The 19,416-nt window shown below is 38.1% G+C and overlaps 2 protein-coding genes across 4 annotated transcripts in view; one reads left to right on the top strand and one right to left on the bottom strand.

Moving 5' to 3' along the window:
• LOC143028506 (angiopoietin-4-like) overlaps positions 1 to 12,726 on the top strand; it is a 35,911-nt gene extending 23,185 nt beyond the window's left edge. For all 3 annotated transcript variants that reach the window (XM_076190700.1, XM_076190701.1, XM_076190702.1), the window contains exons 7-14: positions 3,645 to 3,793; positions 4,186 to 4,316; positions 4,531 to 4,662; positions 7,061 to 7,193; positions 8,909 to 9,035; positions 10,311 to 10,490; positions 10,864 to 10,908; positions 12,114 to 12,726. In XM_076190700.1, the coding sequence (XP_076046815.1) occupies positions 3,645 to 3,793; positions 4,186 to 4,316; positions 4,531 to 4,662; positions 7,061 to 7,193; positions 8,909 to 9,035; positions 10,311 to 10,490; positions 10,864 to 10,908; positions 12,114 to 12,171 (955 nt within the window). In that variant the 3' untranslated portion in view covers positions 12,172 to 12,726. The remainder of the gene's footprint in view (positions 1 to 3,644; positions 3,794 to 4,185; positions 4,317 to 4,530; positions 4,663 to 7,060; positions 7,194 to 8,908; positions 9,036 to 10,310; positions 10,491 to 10,863; positions 10,909 to 12,113) is intronic.
• The window catches only part of LOC143028507 (mitogen-activated protein kinase kinase kinase 4-like), a gene marked incomplete in the record, with an annotated part of 107,785 nt that overhangs the window by 52,340 nt on the left and 36,029 nt on the right, over positions 1 to 19,416 (bottom strand). The window contains 2 exon segments of the mRNA XM_076190703.1: positions 17,075 to 17,245; positions 19,310 to 19,374. Of these exon segments, the coding sequence (XP_076046818.1) occupies positions 17,075 to 17,245; positions 19,310 to 19,374 (236 nt within the window).

Below are 19,416 nucleotides of genomic sequence, written 5' to 3'. Positions count from 1 at the left end.
AGAATATTTGTATGTGATATAGGTATTTGGGTGTTGTTTTGATGTTTCTTGGCATGTGTGATTATTCTGCTATATTATTTAGTGGCTGTGCTGTGTTTGTGGAGGCTGCAGCAAGCATTTGTGTGTCTATCATGTCAAGGTGACTTTGAGGGCTTTTGTTTCATGGTGTAAATGGTCTGTTAGTGTTCTATTTGTGCAGCCTGTAATTGTCTTTAGGGCTTTGTTTTGTATGGTCTGTAGGGTATTGTAGTGTGTCTTAGTGAAATTAGGGGTCCTTGCAGGGCTTGCATAATTCATTAGTGAGTGTATGCATTGTTTGTATATTGTATTGGTAGTTTGTTTTGTCCAAATGTTGTTCCTGCAATTGACTTAAATGCATTTAGTCCTTATGTTTGTGATGTGTTGTTTGAATAACATGGATGTATTGTATGTTACACCAAGAATCTTGGGTGTATGTGGTGTGAGAGAGTTGTTGATAATGAGGCATGGTATATATTTACCTACTTGTAGTATACAGGAAAAGGAGAAATGCTCATAGGGTTTAGTCTCCTATTCTCTAATCATTTATCCTACCTAGCCTCAAATTCATGTATGATTCCAACTTAATCTATATCCTTGATTTCTAATACTCATATATAGATTTGAACTTGTGTCTTGTATGAGCTTGGGTTATATAATTTCCTAGGCTATTCCATGTATTTATCCATCTATATTGAAAACTGGATTTCTTCACATCCTTTAAACATGACCTCTTAAAGCCCTGCCATCTTTAATCAGATCTTTTCTGAATACTGTAATCATGTCACCTCTTTCTCCTTGATCTTTCATAGTTGTCAGACCCAGTGCTTTTAGTCTTTCCTTATATGGTTTATCTCCCAGGCTGGGGACCAGTTTGGTAGCTGCCCTTTGTATTTTTGCAATCTTGCAAATATATCAAACATGGACAGATCAAGGTTTCAATGAGTTTTTTTACTATCTCTTCATCCATATAGTGAAATGCCACTTTGATTTTCTGCAGTAGTCCATATATCTCTCCCACTATCTTACTGATATGTCTGTCATGTGACAGGTTGTCTTTTCTCAACACTCCTAAATCTTTCTCCTCACTTGCTTTTGTAATGAGTTCACTTCCCAAGGAATAGTTTAAGGATGGTCTTTTGTAACTACTGCCCCTTTCCAGTACTTTGCATTTGGCTCCTATTTATGTTCTGCTGTCCAGTTGGTGAGAAGTGTGGCTGTGGATTTGGTTGGGGCCATTTTGAGTCTATTTGTACTGAACCAGGTGTTGAGTGTGTCAAGGTACGGTTGTAGTATTTCTGCACCTTTGTCTACATTACATTAATATGCTATCTGCATAAGAAGAGATTTGTATGTCTGAGGTGTCAGATGTGGGTATATTGCGTATGTATAGATTAAGGAGTGTGGAGGATAGAACTGAGCCCCATGGCACTCCATTCTTAAAGTTTTGGTTTGTGATGAATGGGCATTATATGACACATGGGCATTTCTATCTGCCAGATAATTGGACAACCATCTTTTGGTATTATTGTGCATGTTTGTGTTACATATTTTGTTTATGAGATTGAGGGGGGATGGCATTGAAAGCTTTACTAATATCTAGTATTATGAGAAGCTTTTTGTGTGGGTGCTTACCTTAACTTATACCATCAAAAACTTTCTGTGAGAGCTTTATCAGAAGAATGTTTGTGGAGTGTAGTGGTCTAAAACTGTGCTGTGATTCAGCAAGGGGGTAGGGTGATGAGTTGCAGTATGAGGCCTTCTATGACTTTGGAGGGTGTACTGAGAAGTGTGATTGGGTGGTGTGATGTTGGAACTATTGGGTCTTTGTTGGGTTTGGGGATTGTGCCCATGCTTCCATGTTAGGTAAAGTGTTGTGTGAATAGCTGTAGTTTGCAATGTTGGTGACTGTGTGTATGCTATGTGGTCCAAGGTGTTTTAGGTGGATGTTACTTATGTTGTCAGGGCCACAGGTGGATGAGTGCTTGAAGTTACGGATTATATACTTCTAGCTGTCTATGGAGTGTGGTCTGGGTCTATGGGGAAGTCCTTCTTATGTTGAATGATGCATCAGTTGTCAGGGTGAGAGGTGAGATGACTTGTCTGTGCAAAATTATTTATGAATGTGTATGCTTATTGTATGTTTGAGGGTAAGATGACTGTTGTTGTGGTTATTGCTGTGTGAGAGTGTGTTGTGTTACTGTTGGATAGTGAAATGCTGTTGAGTATCTTGTACAGTATGTTGGTGTTTGTTTCGTTGTTAAATGTGTTGACAAAAGTTTGCCTTTTTTTTGTTTGTGTATTTTGTTGTTGATCTCACTGTTTAGTGTTTGCATTTGGTGTAGTTATGTTCTCAGGGATAGGTGTGGAGGTATTGTGTTTTTGTGTGTTGTATTGTCTGACGAGGCCTTGAATTTCTGATGTGAAATTTGGGTTGTGTGATTTTCTGTTGCCTCTGGGATATATTTCTTGTCTGCATTCTGTACGGTTGTACTGAATGTGTGCACAGCAGCATCTATGTCTGTAATCAGTGTACTGTTCAGTGTCTCAAATTGTTGTTCTGTCTCTTCAGTGAAAGCTTTCCATTTTGCTCTCTCATTACTGGTGTATGTGTGTCTGTGGCCAACTGGGGTGTATCGTGGTTGGGTGGTGATTGGAGGGAGGTCAGATCTGAGGGCTCTGATCACTAAATCATCCCAGATTCTTGGATCATCCCAGCCCTCTCTCCACCTCTACTCTTTGACTAACCTATTCTCTCACTCTATCCATCCTCATGACACCTATCATACAACTTAAACATATTCAGACTTTTCTTTACACCTTGATATTTCAAATTTTTCTTTATCCAATGTCATGAGCACAATGAATCCTTTTGTACAGTGTTCTCACTGCATTCATCCCCAGATATATACTTCTAATGACACTTTTTATTCTCCTAAGACACTTACTTGCTTCCCTTACTCTATAATCTACCCCCACATTGACTCTTCCATTCCAAGCTACATGTGGTTACAGTGGGCTGGCTAGTGAGGTTGTTTAATATGTGCATAAGGGAGGAGAATGTACTTGTAAAGTTCTGCTTTACAATGAAAAAGGGGACAAATGTAAATGAAGTACTTTTACAGGGACCAGTTTGTTGAGTATAGTTGGAAAAGCATATGAGGTGTTAACTGAGAGGATTACATGAGGAACAAAGAGGAATAGGAAAAGCAGAGGGCAAGTGGATGTAGAAAAGACGTATGACAGAGTCATCAAGGCATTATGGGAGATATTGCACATATATGGGATAGGGGAAAAGCTGTTAAGGGCAATCAAAAGCTTCTACATGAGTAGTTGAGCTTGTCTTAGGTTTGGGAATGGTGAGAGTGCGTGATTTGGTGTGAAGGTGGGGTCGCATCAGGGTTGTGGTATGAGAGATAAATGTAAGGGTGAAGGGCGGAAGACTGGAGATGATAGGTCAAATTGCATGGGACCAGTGTACAATAGTGCCATGACAACTATACTGAAACAAGTGCCACAAAAACGGATTCTGACACCAATAATCAAATAAAAATAAACAAGATAAAACACTCAATTACAATTTTGGTAAAGTACACATACTTTATGAAGTTAATGCTATTCCCCAGTTACCTGCACCAAGTGAGTGATGACCTTGTGACAAAGCAATACCTCCACACTAGTCTATTGGACATGAAGCCCTCAATGTCACCTTTTGAAATGATGACACCACTTTTACTACAGCAGCAAGCACCACAGCGAGGACGTAGGAAAAAAGGTTTGCAATTCCCTTAAGTGTATTTTTAATACAATTAAGTTTAATTTGCTCATGCTATATACATAGACATTTCTATATTTGTAATAACCATAAACTCAGCCCATGATAACAGATCCCCATTTAACAGATTTCAGAGAAGATGGACAAAATCCAATGATTCAGAATCAATTTCAGAGTACCACACTATACATTCATAGCTTATCAAGAACCTATTTTCACAATTCTTGGTAAATATATTGAATTCCAATTAATATGCTGAATTTGATCAATTCATTGACCCAATCTTCATCTTTTTTGTCCATTTAACTGAATGATGGGTTTACATATATCCCCTATTTTCCTTTTTTTCATGACTTTCTGAATATTTCAACTGAGAACTATTTCTTCAACAGACCCAGAAGACTGCTGGGCTGTTAAAAAATCTGGAGAAAATAAATCTGGTGTATACAGGATCCATCCCCTTAGTTCACCCACACCTTTCTTTGTTTACTGTGACATGAAAACTGACGGAGGTGGTTGGACGGTATGTATAGCATAAACTTTAAATAAGAATACATGGTGTGCTGACACCTTTAATTTCAAACAAGTCCTGTATTTCCGAGTTTCATATACAATGGAAGGTAACAAGGAGAGTCCAATAAAAAGAAATATATACGAATACATACAGTATTATATAAATGAACTTATCCAAGCTGAAATAATCTAAGTTGAGATAAAGATTATCATTTTGTTGACAGGTCATCCAGAGAAGAGAGGATGGAACTGTTGATTTCTTGCGGGAGTGGAAGGAATACAAATATGGATTTGGTAATTTAGCTGGAGAATTCTGGATGGGAAATGAGAAGATCTATTACCTTACCAATCACCATGTGAGTTATATTTCTTTTTGGAATCATGTAAATTCATATATATTTATGCTATGTTCAGCATGAGCTATTAGGAGTTGTATTGAGCGATGCAACTAAGCTCATTATGATTTTCTCTTCACCTGTTGAGTTAATTGATACTACATTTGAAAGTCATTTACTTGTATGTTTCCTGTATAGGGTACTGACTGCTGAAATTTTATGCTTTCGTAGGCTTAGAGAAAACTGTAAGAATTTTAATGATACTTAGCAGTGATAGCCTACAAACAGTGGTGTATGTAGATGGTCATGGCAATGATGTCATGATGCAAAAATCGTGAGAAACATGAAAAACCAGGAGGATGGTAGATTACTACATAATGAACACACTATTTTTGCATGGAGCCAAGAATGAGAAATGAAATTCAATACCAAACAATGCAAAATACTGGAAATGGGCAATAGCGGAAAAAGGCCATCTTTAAACTATTCCTTGGGAAGTGAACCCACTACAAAAGCAAAAGAGACTTGGGAGTCTTGATAACAGACAACCTGGCACCTGACAGACATATCAGTAAGATTGTGGGAAGACATACGGACTACTGCAGAGATGATAAAAAAAAAAAAAAAAATTGAGACCCTGATATATCCAAGACTGGAATATATGTCAGTAGTATGGTCCCCACACAGTGAAGGATATAAGCAAGACTGAGAGAATACAAAAGGCAGCAACCAAATTGGTCCCCAGCAAGTAAAACCATATGAGGAAAGACTAAAAGTATTGGGTCTGCCAACTTTGAAAGATCGAAGAGAGTGATGTGATATGAATACAGCATTGACAGAAGAGACCTGATTGAAGATGGGAGGGACTGGTCATAGGAGTAAATTACGAAAGACCACATGTCAAAAGGATGTGAAGAAATACAGTTCTCCATTCACCCCTACCTTCTATCCTCTCCCGTTCTTCTTCAACAGACATTCCCCTCCTTCCCAATGCCCATTTTACCCCATCCATCCATCTCATCCTAGGATGCCCCCTCATGTTCACTCCTTCCACCTCTGCCTTCCACACTTCTTTTACTAGTCTTTCTTCATTCATTCTTTCCATGTGTCCAACCATCCCAATACTCTTTCATCAACCTTATCTCCCAACTCCCTTTCCAACCCCGTTCTCCTCCTCACCTCCTCATTTCTCACTCTATCTAGCCTAGTAACCCCTATCATACTTCTCAGACATTTCATCTCAAACACATTCAAACTCCTTCTCTCTTCCTCTCTTATGTTCCATGTTTCTGCCCTGTACAGTGCTGTCTGCACAATCACTCCTTTATACAATCTCCTCTTAGCCTCCATTCCCAAATGTCTATTTCTCATTACACTTTTTAATTCACCAAGGCATTTACTCGCTTCTCTCAATCTACATTCTACCTCCACCTCCACTCCTCCCTTTCCTGCCACATTCACACCCAAGTATCTAAAACTACCCACTTTCTCCAGTCTCTCTCCCTTAATACTCACTTCCAGTCTGCTGCAATTTTCTCCCCTTGTACATCTCATCACCTTACTTTTACCCACATTTATCTTCAACTTCCTTCTTTTGCACACCTTCCCAAACCCTGTTAATAACTTCCTCAATCCCTCCTCTGATCCTGCTACAAATGCAGTGTCATCAGCAAACAGCAACTGGCTTATCTCCCACTTTTCTCCATTTTCTTTAACCATCTCCAATACCTGACCCACTACCCTTGCATTCACCACTCGCACCACCCCATCCATGTATAAATTGAACAGCTAGGGCGACATAACACATCCCTGGAAATAAAGAATATATATTATGTTGGAACTGTGTGTGAATTTGAAGCAAGATGGGACCCAATGAGCATTACTCCTTTTCCTGTATACTACAATTAGGTAAATACAATGCAATATGACTACTATTCTTACAATGTATTGTAACTATGTAAATACATAAATATCCAAAGTGTTACTGCTTTCATAGATCTGAACACAGAAATCATGTCATCCCTATCTCTTCTTTAAATGATTTATTAATATTTTTTTTATTTGACTTTTCTGCTTAGCTGAAGAATGTCTTAACTATGGTTCTTTGTATTCTTACAATTTTTCCTATGTTCTTTCACTGTGGGGTCTCACTATCACTGCATACTCTTACCTAGAGCATTTCAAATTATGCTTTTTTTTAACATATTGTCAATCTACATGTGCACTGAGGTGATCTGAAGTTATTTGGGTCTAATTTCTTTTTTCAGATGAGTACTATGTCTACAGAACTATGTGTCACTCCATATCTTTGATTAGGTTTTCTTAAAAACTGTTGTATAGTTAATTACTATACATAATTTGAGCATATATGATTTTTCACATGAGACACTGTAAAACATCCTTTGTATTCCCTATGTAGGTCTCAGAACTTCGAGTGGATCTTGCTGACTTTGATCAACAGGAAGGGTATGCCAAATATGCTGCTTTTGCCATTGGATCTGAGGAGGAGGGCTACTCTCTTAAAATGCTTGGTGAATACAGTGGCGATGCAGGTAGGAATCATTTAATTCACTGAAATCCTTATTTACATTTCCATGTAAAATACTTGGAATTTCATTTTCATGAAGTTTCCCTCTTCCTGGAAATGTATTTTACCTAGTTGTATTTTACGGGGAGAGAGAGCTATGCTCGTAATGACCTGCTTTTGTATCTTTCAGCACCCAGTTTGATCTTAAATTCTTGTATAGATTTTGCACTCACTGTCTGCTCATTCAGTTTGTTCCAGATATCTATCACTCTGTGTGGGAAGCTATTTTTTTCAGGTCGCTTCTGTAACTATCCTTTTTAAGTTTCTTTTCGTCTCCTCTTGCTTTTCTCCTATCCCACTTTAGTAAGTCATCTCTATCAAGGACTTCCATCCCTTTCACAATTCTGTAGATGGTTAGTAGGTCCCCTCTTCCTCTTCTTTGTTCCAGGGTTGGTAGTTCGAGTTTGTCCAATCTTTGTTTGTATGTCAATTTGGAGAGTGTTGGTGCCATCTTTGTCATTGCTCTTTGAATTCTTTCTAATTTCTTTATATTCTTTTTAGTACTAGGTGTTCATAGTGTTGCAGCATACTCCAATTTTGGTTTTATCAATGCAATTAATATTTTCTTAACCATTTCTTCATCCATGTAGTCAAAGACCACTTTCATTGATCTTAATAAATTGAAAGTTTCTCCAACTAATTTGTGATGTCCAGCCTGTGGCCTTTCCACCAAGGAAATGAAGATGAGTTCATGGAGATGTTAATATAGCTTTATCAATTTCAACAATGATTCTACACAAGTGGACACAACTCCATCTCTACAAGAAGGTTCAGCACCATGGGGCTTGATCCTGGTCCCTAGATCAGCACCCCCCTTTTTTTTCACATTTCCTCCTAATAACTGGAGACATAGAAACCAACTCAAGAACATACATACACCCAAGATGTATAAAACCAATAAACTATTCACACATTCATCAAATGTAACAAATGTCATTCTTCATGTATGGGAGAGGACAGAAGATAGGGGTGAATATAGAAGGATTGTGTATGGATGATGCTGTGATGCATGAGGAGGAGTGGGTGGGGGATGGGGAGTGAGGGAGTATGTATGAGAAAAAAATTGACACAGCCCAAAGGGATTTCTCCCCGTCTTCTCCTTTCCTACATGAGGGGACGGAGAGGGGGGGGGTCCCCGAATTAATGAAGCGGCCTTGCTGTGGATGTGCTGTGTCTTGCAACATAGCTTCTGACCCAGGGCAGTGGACAGGATGCAGGGATGACCCATCATCCAGGAGGTGCCAAGATAAGAGGGAAGGAAAAGAGTGGAGGGGAGTGGAGTATGTAGGGGATGAAATGGGTAGGAGTGGTTTCTATGCCTTTTTCTTTTGGCTACCTCCCATGTATGGGGGAAAAACCCTTTGGTATATGTATGTACTTCCTAGTATAGGGATCTTCTTCTTAGTGTCACATTCAGCACAATATTGTCTTCAAGGAAAAAAGCAATGCAACTGGTTGTGGCATTGTAAGCAACTGGTGGTGGTGTGTGAATTGCCTTAACCTCCAGATAAAGGTGATGGCTATGAGTGAATTTGAATATGAGGGGTAAAGAGATAATCCTCTCTGAACTGAAAGTCCACATAAAAGTATGCCTTTCTTTTATATCTTGTTTTATATCAAATTACACAAGTTATTCTTTCACTCATTATTTCCCCAAATTAATCTCCACCATGATTTCAGGTGACTCCCTAAGTTATCAGGTTGGACAGCGTTTCAGCACAATAGACAATGACTTTGATGCCCATCCTACTACTAACTGTGCACGAGATCATGAGGGGGCATGGTGGTATCGTGCCTGTGAGACAAGGTTGGCACCAAGTTTAAATCCTTCTGTTTCTGGTTGATTGATGTATAAATAGCACTTAGGAAATAGTCCTATAAAATTATCTGATATAAAAATAAAAGACTTTTGCATATACTATCTATATACAATGGACTTCCCCTTATAAGGGAGATTTAGCCAAGTCAAAAGGAATGCACCCACTCCCACCCATTCCACTCTCATCCAGTAAAGTAGTAACAAGTTCAGGAACAAAGATAGTATGTTACTTTCTACTTATAGGTTCTTGGTAAAAGAGAAATAGAAAAAGAGGGGGAACCTTTTTTAGAGCAAGTGTCAGTGTAGAGCTATGGTCTTGTCTTGGCAAGTGTTTTTAAATGAACTTATAGGAGTGAATTCAGGGGACCAACCGTCAGAAACAAGAGGCGAATTTGGTCTACTAACTGATCCAGATGCTTCAACACACAGTTCGAAGCATATCCAATAACTAACAAAACAATTCATTTAATTATCAGTAAAAGCAGATTTGCCAAAATTTGAGAATTAAATTTATAAATTGCCTTACAAGTAAGTTATGTAAGGTTTGTTTTAAGCATTAATAAATCAATAACTTAATTGATTATTTAAGTTTTGGCACAAATGGGGTCTGAGTAAATATCAAAATAAGTCCTTGGTAGAGGAAAGAACTCATACTTTGGAATCAATTATTATCAAAAAACTTAAACAATTATCATAACTGATCTATATAGCAAAGGTCTCCTAGTTCTTTTTAATTTCATAAGAACATAAGAGTGTATGAGACTGCAAGAGACCATAAGGCCTCCACTAGGCAGTTCCATGACCTTAGAGAGAGAGAGAGAGAGATAGCTCACTTCGTGTTAATTCTATCCCATCTGTTAACCACTCTAATGGTATACTAGTTTTTGCCTATTTCCTTCTTAAACATAAATTTACATTTTAGCTATTTAGTTATTTTTCTTACTTATTTATTTAATTTTATTTATATTCATTATCATTACTATTTCTTTTTTAATACTTTCTTGTAGGTATGAACCAAAGTATTTCTACTGGGAAGGGTCTGAGGAAAGGTCATGTATGGTGTCCTATGTTATTTATGTTTGGAGGGAGGGTGAGCGCACTGTTATGCCAGGGGGGAATCGTTTGATGATTATGTAGAGATTGACTGGTGGGGTTGTTCCTGGAACTTAATATTTCAGTTGAGAAGATTTTCTCTTATTTTGTGTCCTCTGTGATCAAGCAGCCAAAAATCAAATACCATTGCTCCCTTTCCTCCACCACCAGCAATCTGAATGGCCGGTATCTACATGGTCCAAGTCCAGTAGACCACGAGTACAAAGGTATGTACTGGTACGACTTCAGGGGACCAATGTATTCTCTTTGGCGTTCCAAGATGATGATCCGACGTGGTGGCCATGTCAATAAACCAATCTTTAAGGATATGAAGGGAACTACAACTCCCAGGTAAGCAAATTAAAGAATAAAACACATTGGTAAAACTGTCACTGACTGAAAGTATGGTGTACCTAGAGCCAATTGATCCAAGATGGGCGAATACTTAGAACTCAGCCACCCTCATTTAAATGGGAAAAAATGCTAAATAATATGTATGTGTGCATGGTGTACTAGTGACAGACAATACCACAAAAATGTGCTTTGCATAAGTGAAATAATTTATGTTCAACAAAGAAAACAGACTGATAGATTTTTGAAAAATTCAAAAGGGGGGGAATCTTTCTAACATGTTATCAATAAAGCAATTTGATACTTATCAACCTGATATCAATCTCAACCTACTTAAGATTACACCTTCATCAACTGCTTCCTCATTTTTCAGACCAGCACCAACTTATGAGCAAAGCTTCACAGAGAAGACTCCACAAACTTAATATGCTTTTACTCAAGACTAATAGACATAGTGCAAGAAAGAAATGGATGGGCTGATTGTGCATTCCTAGACTTGCAAAAAGCCTTTGACAAAGTACCACACAGAAAACTACTAAAAAAAACTGGAACACATAGGAGGAATACAGGGAAACCTACTAAAATGGATAGAGGACTTTCTGACTGGTAGAAAGATGAGAGTAGTGCTCAGAGAAAAATATTCAGACTGGAAAGAGGTGATCAGTGGAGTACCGCAAGGATCTGTGCTGGCACCAATAATGTTTGCTATCTATATGAATGACATGGATGAGGACGTGAACTGCTACATGAGCTTCTTTGCCGATGACGCCAAACTACTAAGGAAAATAGAAACTGATGAGGACTGTGAAGCACTGCAAGAAGACCTAAATAGGGTATGGAACTGGAGTCAGAAATGGGAAGTGGACTTTAATACTAAGAAGTGTAGCATAATGGAGTTTGGAAAAAGCAAAAACAGAATATCAGGAAAATATACAATTGGAACCAAAGAAGTAAAGAAAGTAGGATCCGAAAAAGATTTGGGAGTAATTATCACGAACGACTTGTCCTATGATATACAGATTAACAAAATTGTCGGGGAGACTTACAATTTGCTAAGATCAATAAAAGTGGCGTTTACATACTTGGACGAAGACATGATGAAAAAAATATTGGTTACATTGATAAGGCCTAGATTAGAGTATGCAGCGACATTGTGGTCCCCCAGTACCAAAAAGAATATAAAGAAAATAGAAAGAATCCAAAGAGCAGCTACAAAAATGGCACCTGCACTTGCAAACCTATCATACAAAGAGAGATTGGCTAAACTGGAGTTACCGACACTGGAGCAAAGAAGAGAGAGAGGTGACCTATTGACCATCTACAGAATCATGAAAGGCACAGAGGTACTCGATAGTGAGAACTTACTTAACTGGGACAAAAGAAACACAAGAGGACATGGAAAGAAAATAAAAAAACATAGCTATAGAAGAGAACTGAAGAAAAACAGTTTTCCTCATAGAGTTTTGGACACTTGGAACAAACTGGACAATGAAATAGTATGCGCAAAAACCATTCATGAGTTTAAAAACAAACTAGACACTGCAAGATACAAAGGCGGGACAACACGAGCATAGCTCCCCTTCCCGCAAAATACAACTAGGTAAATACAACTAGGTAAATACAGGAATATTCACCAGACAGATATCCAAACCCTGAACATGATCCTTACTATGAGTACTAATGATTCATTTGAAATTAAACTCATTCCCCATTTCAAAAGAGCTTACAATTTCTTACAAATTACTATGAAAACCAATATTCTATAATTTTCTACACTATCTATTTTTCTAAAAGACTTTTGGTGTCACTGCCCTATGCAACTTGAAAGTCTAATGAAAAAATGTATAATAATAATAATAAATAAAGGATATGCTTCTAATTTTTTAATTGCACAATGAACAGGCTATGTCAGAGAATAAGAGCACCCTTTTAACTATAGTGGGCTTGCAAGCTTCACACAGCTCAAGTTCCATGATTCCCAAGTCTTGCATGATATGCTAAACTTTCTAATTCCTGATATCCGCACTTATTGGTCACAGGTTTGACAAGGATTTTCTGTATTGGTGGCGATCATACAAGCCCTTGCAGTACATATTGAAAGCATTTTGCAGTACCAATATTATTCTCCAATCTAAATCTTATACAAATTTTTATTATAGGATAAGCAGTTTGAATAAAAAAAAATTGTAATCAGACTCCTTCCAGTATGTATTAATAAAACATGTGTACCACTTTCTACCCATATTTTTTATGTAACTTCCATACTGAGTAACATCAACACAGTACTTTAGGGAATATTTTGGAGTGCTCCTATGGACTGAGTGCAAGCATCATTTGTCTATTTTAGTATAAAAGTGCTGCCATGCTTGTCATGCCCATAGATATACCATATAATCAAAAGAGAAAGCAGAGAATGAAAGAAAAAATACTTCAATCAACTGGGCCCACTCGCCAATTCTCAAAATCCACCACACTACTCCTTTCCTCCACAAAGTGCCATGCAGGACCCAAAAACTCTCTAAATTTTGTCCTACCCCTATCTCTATTTCCACTTCCTTTACTCCTGTTTTTTCAGATAAGGAGGTCAGTACTCCAGTATCTGCCCTCCCACACCTGCTAACAACTGGTGACACAGAAACTAATCCAGGCCCATACACAATCCCAACATTTACAAACCTCACTACACCATCAACCACTCCTCACTTCCATCGTAAGGTTTCTCCTGAGCTGTAGCTCTCCTGGTTCTTTTCCCAGAAAAAATAACATTTTCTAGGATGTATACACTATCACCTGTTAAGGTTTCTATTAACTGATAGGGGCCATCCCATTTCACATTGAATATGTAACAGTTGTTTGGTAATGTGGTCTTGTAAAAACTCTTGACTGCTCTTAACAGCTTTCCTCCTATCCCATATATCTGCAATACCTCCCACAGTGCCTTCCTGTCTACCCTGTCATAAACCTTCTCCAAATCAATAAAGACACAAAAAAAAACATCCTTACCTTTTCCTATAGCTTTCTCACATATCTGCCTTACTACAAAAATATGATCCATGCAACCACTACCTGTCCTAAATCCACACTGTTCTTCACAAATTACTCCCTCTGTTCCTCTCCTAATCCTTTTCATCAAAATACTCCCATAAGCCTTCCCAACTACACTCAGCAAACTGATCCCTCTGAAACTACTACACTCACCTTTGTCCCTTTTTCCTATGTAAACCAGAACCATACATGCACTCCTCCAGTCCTCTGACACTCTACCCTCTTTTAGACAAACATTAAATAACCTAATCAGCCAGTCCACCATCACTCTACCTCCCTTTTTTTAGACACCGCATGACATCCATTTAACCCAGGTGCCTTACCTGCTCTCATCATTTTAATAACTGCTTTCACCTCATCTTATTTTTCCTCCATGTTCCTTTCATTTTCTTGGTGCTTCCCATTGCAACTACCTTTCCCTCCCTACCCTCCTTCACATTTAGCAACTCCCTAAAATACTCTGCCCATCTTCCTCTTATTGCCATCTCTTCCATTATCATCTCTCCACCTGTACCTTTTACCTTTTCTTCTCTACTTGATTCACCTCCTCTTCCTCTCTTAAAATCCTTCCAAAACATCTTTTTATTACTTTCAAAAAAATTTGTCATACTCTTACCCCATTTCACATCTGCTCTCCTCTTTGCCTCCTTTAGATTATGCTTTACTTCTTTTCTTTGAACCTCTCACATGATGCTCTCATCTTATTTTGTAATCAATCTGTGAATGCTCATTTTTTCTCTTCTACAACTTTCTTTGCTTCATCATCCCACCACCCACTACCCCTCCTTTATTTCCTCCTGTTCTTGTTCCACACACCATCTTTGCACACCTTGTGACTCCATCATTGAAACATCCCCATTCCTCCTCCACTCCTAGTTCTACTCTATCCTTCACTCCCTCTCACTCTTCTCTCAGCTTCTTCTTGTACTCCTCCTTTTCTTTCTCATTTAAGCAGTTTACTCTAAGCACCTCCCTACCTTCTGTCTGTTTCCTCTTTCTCCATCTATCCTCCACTCTCAACTTACCTTCCACAAAAAATTATTTGATATTCCACCAATCACTTCCCTAAGAACAAGCAGATCTAAAACTCCTCCTGGTTACCACTATATAGTCCATTAGAGCCTTATCTAACCCCCTTCCATCCACCATCCTCTCCAATGTGTATTTATGCTTGACTTTCTTCCTAAACATTGTGTTTGCTATTATCAACTCTCTGGATGCATCTCCACCATCAACTCTCCACTACAATTTTTTCCTGGCACTCCACATTTCCCAACCACTCCATCTATTGGTGTGTCTCTTACCCTTGTATTGAGATCTCCCAATATCACTACATTGACATTTCTCCCTAGACCCTCTATGCACTCATTTAAATCTATCAAAAAAGCCTCCCTTTCCTCTACACTCTTCTCACTACCAGACCCATATGCATTTACAAAGACCCACATCTTTCTTCCCAGTTTCACCTTCATCCACCTTAAAGAAACCTCCTTTCACTCCACCACATGCTTACCTATCTCTTCACTTACTAGTATAGCCACCCCTTCTCTCTCTCATCCTCTCTTCACTCCTGACATCCTCCCAACTACACTCCCAAACTCAAACTTGCCCCTCCCTTTCAACTTAGTTTCACTCAATGCCAACACATCCATCTTTCTTCTCATAAACATACTGCCTATTTCTTCCCTTTTACTCTCATCTGTACCACATTCATGCACATTAAAAGACCTTCTGGTTGGAAAACTCTCCCCAGACCCTCTTATGCCATTACTTTTTTGGGGAATGTCCTCTCTGGGGCTACAGAAAGTGGGATGCCTAGTCCTATCCCCATCCTGTTTTTGTCGCCTTTTATGATTCAAGTGGGCACACTTAGTGGTATCTATATACCAAGGGCTTTCTCCCCCTTACATGGGAGGTACCTAAGTCAAAAGACATTTACCTACTCCCACCTATTCAACTCCCATCCACCAACCTTTCCTCCCTCTCATCTTACCTCGCTGTGGATCAGGTCATCCCTGTATCCCACCCACTGCCCTGAGACAGAAGCAATGTACCAAGACACAGGACATCCAGAAGGGCTGCTTCACTTAACCCTCCGGGGCACATCGCACATCTGGCAGCATTAGCTGCCCAACGTGCAATGTTGCGTCATAATAATCGCATTATAAAAAATAAAGTCAGTGCTCAATCGTTCGTTCTCTTTCACCCGTGAATTTTGATAAACAGAGAAAATATGATGAAGCCAGTTTTGAGAGAATGGAGGTTACGTAGGTATGACTACAATAAATATACAGATGCTCCTCAACTTACGTTTTAGTTACGTTCCGAACGGCCGAACGTAACATGAAAATGAACGTAAGTTGTTACTCTACGTTCCAGTAATGTATGACTGTTCATACTGTACTATACATCCATAAATTCTATTACCGTATCTTATAAAACACCCCAATTCATTCATTATAAACATAACAATGTAAAATAATATAATTAATTTCAAATAAATTAAATTCAAGCAACATAAAGTGAGTTGGTGGAGAAGGAGGAGGAGGCAAGGCACATTCAGTCTGTCGTTTGGCCTTGTAAACAATGGATGCAGCGTCATGCTTATCGTTTGAACGCCTCATACTACGGAGAGCGCGCTAAACTAAAAAATTCACTCAAATTTTTTATTTTTTTTTACAGTTCAAACATAAATTCGAAAAAACGTAAAACGAATGAACGTAAGTAGAGGAGCGTCTGTAATCAAGATGCCGACATCGGCATCATCGCGTACCCACTTGCTCCTCATGCCGCCTACGTAGGCGTAACCGTATGGAAGTGGTTAATTGGTGACCCACTCTCTATCCCTTCATGCAGAAAAAGAGAAAAGGGGGGAAATCCCTTCGGGCTGCATCAAAATACTATTCGCACATAACCACTCGCTACCTCCCCCCATCCCCCAGCCTCTCCCTTTTTTGCATCACAGTATCATCTATACATAGCCATTCTCCACTCACCTCTATCTTTTGCCTTCTCCCTTCCCTACTCAACAGACATTTCCCTCTTTCTCAAAGCCCCTTTCACCCCATCCATCCATCTCATCCTTGACTATCCCCTCAAGTTCATTCCATCCACCTATGCTTTCCACACCTCTTTTACTAATCTTTCTTCACTCATTCTTTCCATGTGTTCAAACCATCACAATACTCTTTCATCAGCCCTATCTACCATCTCCTTTTCCACCCCTACTCTCTTCCTCACCTTGTTTCTCACTCTGTCCAACCTTGTAAACCCTACCATACTTCTCAGATATTTCATCTTAAAATGCATTTAAACTTGTTCTATTTTTCCATTTACTTTTTATATATAGTTTCCCTTACATCTTTTCTGTCAATGTGCTTAAGCTATAATTCATGTATTTTATACCTTTAACTCTTAACAAATTTATGTACAAGTTTTTAAAACTACAGAGATAGAAATTCCACTTCAACAAGGCAGAAGAACAACACTTGGCTATAGTGCTGGTTGATTAGAAGGTATAAAACAATAATGGTACTCACCAATTTTAAAGCCTCTGTGCCAAGAGAAACTCACTGTTCGAGGTTTTATGTGAATCTTGTCTCTCTTTGTACTCGATACCTTTCCAATCACCTTTTCTTCTACCAAGTACTCTAGGATTTCATTTTCCATAGCTTCAATCTTCTCGCGAATTCTTTCTATAGGCATCTTGACTGTAATGAAGTAGGATCATTAAAGAAATAATCTATTGTACTGATAAATTCCTTCCTCATAAAAGAGCAACCATATGAAAATAAAATCAACTCATTCAAATTCTCCTTGTAATTGGTATTGACTCCATGGTAGCATCCAGTTGATACTTTAGGGACTGTGTCAGGATGCCCCTATAGACCAAAGCAATACATTTCTCTACATCAGAATTTAAAATCTCTGCTCATTAAGACTTGCTGATACTTTTATTCTACTGCTGTCCCTCCTTTGTGCTGTTGCCTTTCACCTGTCCTTTATAATTTCTATAATTCTATCTCTCCCCAACCTCCCTGGGTAAAAAGAATTCCGCCATCATGGTTCTCATGTTAGTCATAAAAGGTGACAAAATGGGGTAGAGCAAGGAGACTAGGAATCCTTCACTCTGTAATTTCCCCCTACAAGACATGAGTGGCTCTGGGGAGATACCAACTGGAACCCTAGTGATTGGGTTATTAAATGTGTGGTTGGAGTACAAATGAGAATAAAATTAAAGAGATTGGATATATGTTTGTGAGAAGAGTTAAGTGAAAACTAAGTTGAAAAGGAGGGTGAGTTTAAGCTTGGGAGTATGGTGGAGAGAGTCTCAGGAGTGAGTAAGCAAGGCAGGGAAAGAGTAGTTCTGTTTGTAAATGATGAGATTGGAAAGTGTAGTAGAGTGAGCAGAAGTGTCTTCTCGGAAAGGATAATGTAGGTGAGTAAAACTGGAATGACACATATGGACCTTCATGAATGCATGTGGTCCTGGCTGTAAGAAAAATGAAAAGGAGAGGGATGTGTTTTGTAGTGATTTAAATAACTGTATCAAGTTTGGGAGGAATGTAAATATAATGGTGTTAGGGGATCTTAATGGTACAGTAGATGAGACAATAGATAGAATAGTAGAAAGGTTTAGGGTATCAGGTAAGTACTACAGTGAAAAAAATGTTGGAGATGTGTTTACAAAGAGAGGTGATGATAGTAAACACTGTGTTCAAGAAGAAAATCAAGAATAAATATACATGGGAATGGATGGAGGAAAGGGTGGTTGGGAGGGGATTAATGGACTATTTAATATATCAAATGGTAAACATTTTATCATGATTAATGGGGCGAGGAGTTCACCATAGTCCTCTCCCAGTTGCATCCTGGCCACTTAAAAACGAGTTCACTGTATGTAACCTATTATATCCCCTGAAGACAATTCCTGGATGGCAATCAAAACATTGAGCTTAATAAACCCTTCAAACCAAGTCTGGTGTTTTACTCTCTTCACCAATATATATACATACATACATATATATATATGTTTTTATGCCTTTCCCTTTTTGGCTACCTCCCTTGGAAGGGGGAAAAAGCCTTGGTATATGTATATGTATATATATATATATGAATATGTATGTATATATACATTATATTTATATATATCATATATATATACACATATTTAACATATATATATATATGTATATATACATGTATATATATATATATATTTATATATATATATATATATATATATATATATATATATATATATATATATACCAAACACTTTTCCCATTTGTAAGTGGTGTGGGAAAGTCAAAGCATGCCTTGACTCCACAGCCATGAGAGTTGGAGTACTGGCTTATATCACAGCAATACTGAAATCATATCAGCCCTGAGCAAAATTTCAACATCCTACTTCCAATGCTTAAACCAGTACCATGTTGTCTAAAATAATGTTGATTTTAGAATGTAAACTCTACCTTATTTTTCACTTTAGATTTTTCTGAAACCAAATACCTTATAGTACACTAATTCTATCATTCTTTACTGTCCAACTTGCTACACTATTTTACAAAAATGTATAATAATGAAAGCTTAAAAATTAGTTCAATCATTGTCTCCCGTTAATGAAACTTTTTTTCAGAGCAGCCATTTTTTACAAATATATATTCCTTAGCCTTATATTCAAAGTGTTACTGGAACCTGTTATTTGAAATAAATTCATATCACTTAAAAATACATGCTACTTAATTTTCTCTCCAGAAATACAAGCTACTTACTTTTCTCCCCATCTGCCGTATCTTGCCTTTCAAAACTTATCTGGTTCATTTTCAAAATATGGCGCCTATGATAAAAGAAAGACCAGTAAGATTGCAAATATTTCTTC

The sequence above is a fragment of the Oratosquilla oratoria genome, chromosome 9, assembly GCF_046742065.1.
Source record: "Oratosquilla oratoria isolate Oo_2021 chromosome 9, ASM4674206v1, whole genome shotgun sequence".
Lineage (NCBI taxonomy): Eukaryota > Metazoa > Arthropoda > Malacostraca > Stomatopoda > Squillidae > Oratosquilla > Oratosquilla oratoria.
Note: the sequence above shows the minus strand (reverse complement) of the source record. Positions and strands in the feature narration are given on the sequence as shown.